Source organism: Coenobita brevimanus, chromosome 41 (assembly GCF_032717465.1).
Source record: "Coenobita brevimanus isolate Jiangsu-jjx chromosome 41, ASM3271746v2, whole genome shotgun sequence".
Classification (NCBI taxonomy): Eukaryota; Metazoa; Arthropoda; class Malacostraca; order Decapoda; family Coenobitidae; genus Coenobita; species Coenobita brevimanus.
The window spans coordinates 16,503,711-16,506,763 of NC_136994.1; the positions used below are offsets into that span (position 1 = coordinate 16,503,711).

General features: G+C 40.6%; 1 protein-coding gene across 1 annotated transcript; it reads right to left on the minus strand.

Moving 5' to 3' along the window:
* Positions 1 to 1,249: 1,249 nt before the first annotated feature.
* On the minus strand, positions 1,250 to 1,888 carry LOC145397529 (uncharacterized). The gene has a single exon (XM_080270600.1). It carries the CDS (start codon positions 1,886 to 1,888, stop codon positions 1,250 to 1,252), a length of 639 nt encoding a protein of 212 aa, XP_080126726.1.
* Positions 1,889 to 3,053: the final 1,165 nt, after the last annotated feature.

Consider the following 3,053-nt stretch of genomic DNA (forward strand, 5'->3'; position numbering starts at 1 on the left):
TATGATAACGCCTTCTACAGTATTCCTATTGCCACATGATTTTATTTAGAGATTTTTGAAAGAAGGGGGATTAGAGTGTCTTAAATAATTTTGGTGTCAGTTATAATACTTCATTGGCGCCAAAGAAGTGCCAAGATGAATCTGCATACTCTTCAGCACTTAATTAAGGTTAATTTAGACACTTTTTAACACTTAAAAGTTTACTCTAGAAACTTTTCAACACTTTCCATGTTACTCGATATTTTCAATATCTCAAAGGTTTCTTGAGATACTTTTCAACACATGAAAGATTACTCTAGATACTTTTCAACACTTAAAAGATTAATCTAGGTACTTTACAGTACTTAAAAGGTTAATCTAGAAACTTTGCAATACTTACAAGGCTACTCTATATACTTTTCAACACTTAAAAAGGTTAATCGATAATTTTCACACTTATGACCGCTATGGTTTTCAGACAGATAAAATCCACGGGTATCAGGCTAAATGTAGTAGCTCTGCATGTGTTCAAACTGATTACCGGTGATATGCCGCACTGCATTAGGAGAGAGAGAGAGAGAGAGAGAGAGAGAATCTGGCAGTATCAAGAATCTGAAGAACTTGTCATCAGTGTTGGAGGAGTTAGGTGATGCAAGCTGTGTGTAATTTCTGAAGGCAAAAAAAAAAAAAAAAAAGTCCTTTCTGAACAGAATGTAATCATATAAATACAGCTCAAAAATATCATTAGACATCATCACAGTGAATGGGTTAATGGCCAAGAGTTCTGATGGGCAAAGAGAACGTCAGTAATAAACAAAATACCGTATATTGTTAGGGAAAAATGTGGTTTTTACAAGTTGCCAATATGCGGTTCAGAGATATTACCACCATCAACGCAGAGTAGCCTATGATACCTAACTCCAATGTAAGCATTCCGCTGCAGCAGGTTAGGTTGGGTTGGGTTGGGTTAGGTTAGGTTAGGTTGGGTTGGGTTAGGTTAGGTTGGTTAGGCTGGGTTAGGTTAGGATGGATTAGGTTAGGTTAGGTTAGGTTGGGTTAGGTTAGGTTAGGTTCGGTTGTTAGGTTAGGTTGTTAGGATGGGTTGGGTTAGTTGGGTTAGGTTAGGTTAGTTAGGTCCAGAAAAATGTACTGCACAACCTGGAGGGTGTATTGGCAACTTGTAAATATTTGCCGGATGTCGTGGTAGCCAGTCACTGTTTGTCAAGAACGCCTGAAACAAAACTCACCTCAAGAACGTTCAAATTAATGCTCACTTCAGGAACGTCTCAACCATCTCTTGTAAGCCTTTCAGTTTCTTCTTTGGGTGCCTGGGATTCCGGTCCTGCTTAGGGAGAAGACCGAATTCCCGGAGGATGGTGTTAAAATCTGCCAGGTCGTCGTGTATGTCCAATGGCGTCTTCGGTCCTGCGTGCCCGAAGTCGACGATCCTGGCCTCGAAGGCGTCACCATTCTTATTCACGATGACATTTCTTGTGTAAAAATCGTTGTGGCAGTAACCGGCTTGGTGGAGCTCCATTAGCCTGCATCCAACACTCTTCAGGACAGCCCGTCGAATATCCATCTCATCTTGGTTGCATATTCCAAAAAACTTCCCCAAACTCATGCCTTGCCCGCATTCCAATTCACTCAGTTTCTCCAATGTCACACCTTCACAAAACTCCATTATTATGACTGGGTGGTTCTTGGCCACTGCGTGTAGTTTAGGGGCCCCACCTACCCCGGCCAATTTGTACAACACTCTAGCTTCTTGAAGGAAAAGGGAGACCATTTGGGGATTGTCCTCTTTCCCAGTCTTCATGCAGGCTACAAACAGATCCTTGTACATTATTTTCTTCACTTCACCAAACCCGCCGGTCCCTATGTGGCTCAGCACAACTACATCACTCATAATTTCCGTCGCCAACTTCACTTTTCCCTCGAAACACTCTCTGTCCATTTTAATTTGATAACAACAAATGAAAACAAAACAAAACTCGCACAAAATGGCAGGCGAGGACGCTGATAGTGCGGCGCTGGATGATCCGGAAATTGACGTTCTTGGAAATCGTACGGTTAATATGCTCGCGGTATTTTGATGGAACTATTTTTTCTTTTCTTCTTTTGTGAGTCATATTTAATTTTTCAGCAGACTATCATAAGGTCTGCAACCATGAATATGTGTGGATTCGTAAGCATAATATGACAGACGTGACAATGATGTCAAACTTCCCTGTGTTAGAACTGAATGTTGTAAGAAATTATAATGGTTGTCTATTGCCGAATTTTCCCTCTCATGGTGAAAAGATGTTACTGTTGATTCATTCAGTTGTAAAATGTATGGAATTTATTAAGAAACAGTAGATACTTCTAGATATATGGCTAAGTACAAAGAGAGAGAACCTATATAACCCTGCAAAGAGTGAAATTAGGTTATAATTTTCCCGTTTCCAAAATTTTGACACCCTGTAGAAAAACAGTCTTCAATAACCATCCCATCGTACGGACAACTCCAATACTCTGTTCAGCTGATGCCAGACGATTTTATTCAGCTGAGAGTGTCATAGGAACCTGAATGTTTGTTGGTAATTAGTAAAAGGTGTCATTGCAGTGGTGGTGGTGGTGGTGGTGGTGGTAATAGTAGTAGTTGTTGTTACTGTTGCTGTCGGTGATGCTGTGGCTGTAGTAGCAGTAGTTGTTGCTGAGGATGATGTTGTAGTAGCAACAGTAGTAGTACTTGCTGTTGTTGTTGTTGATGATGATGTGGTAGTAGTAGCAGCGGAAGCAGTAATGGTTGGCGTATATATAGCAGTAGTTGTTGTGGTAGTAATAGTAATGGTATAGTAGTAGCAGTTGTTGTTGTGGTAGTAGTTTTAGTAGTAGTGGTAGTAGTAATAATAGCAATAGTGATAGTAATAGTAGCAGTAATAGTAGTAGTTGTTGTTGATGTTATTGATGCTATTCTTGATGTATCCCCAGGTTCCATATAAACGTGAAGCGAACTACAGGGCTTGGAGGCTGAAGTTGCCCTCATCCTGCAGTCCATCATCTTTTGGGGGGACAAGGGGGGATAATGG

Excerpts from the sequence above, each read along its gene's own strand:
- LOC145397529 (XM_080270600.1), bottom strand. The coding sequence starts at position 1,888 with ATGAGTGATGTAGTTGTGCTGAGCCACATAGGGACCGGCGGGTTTGGT.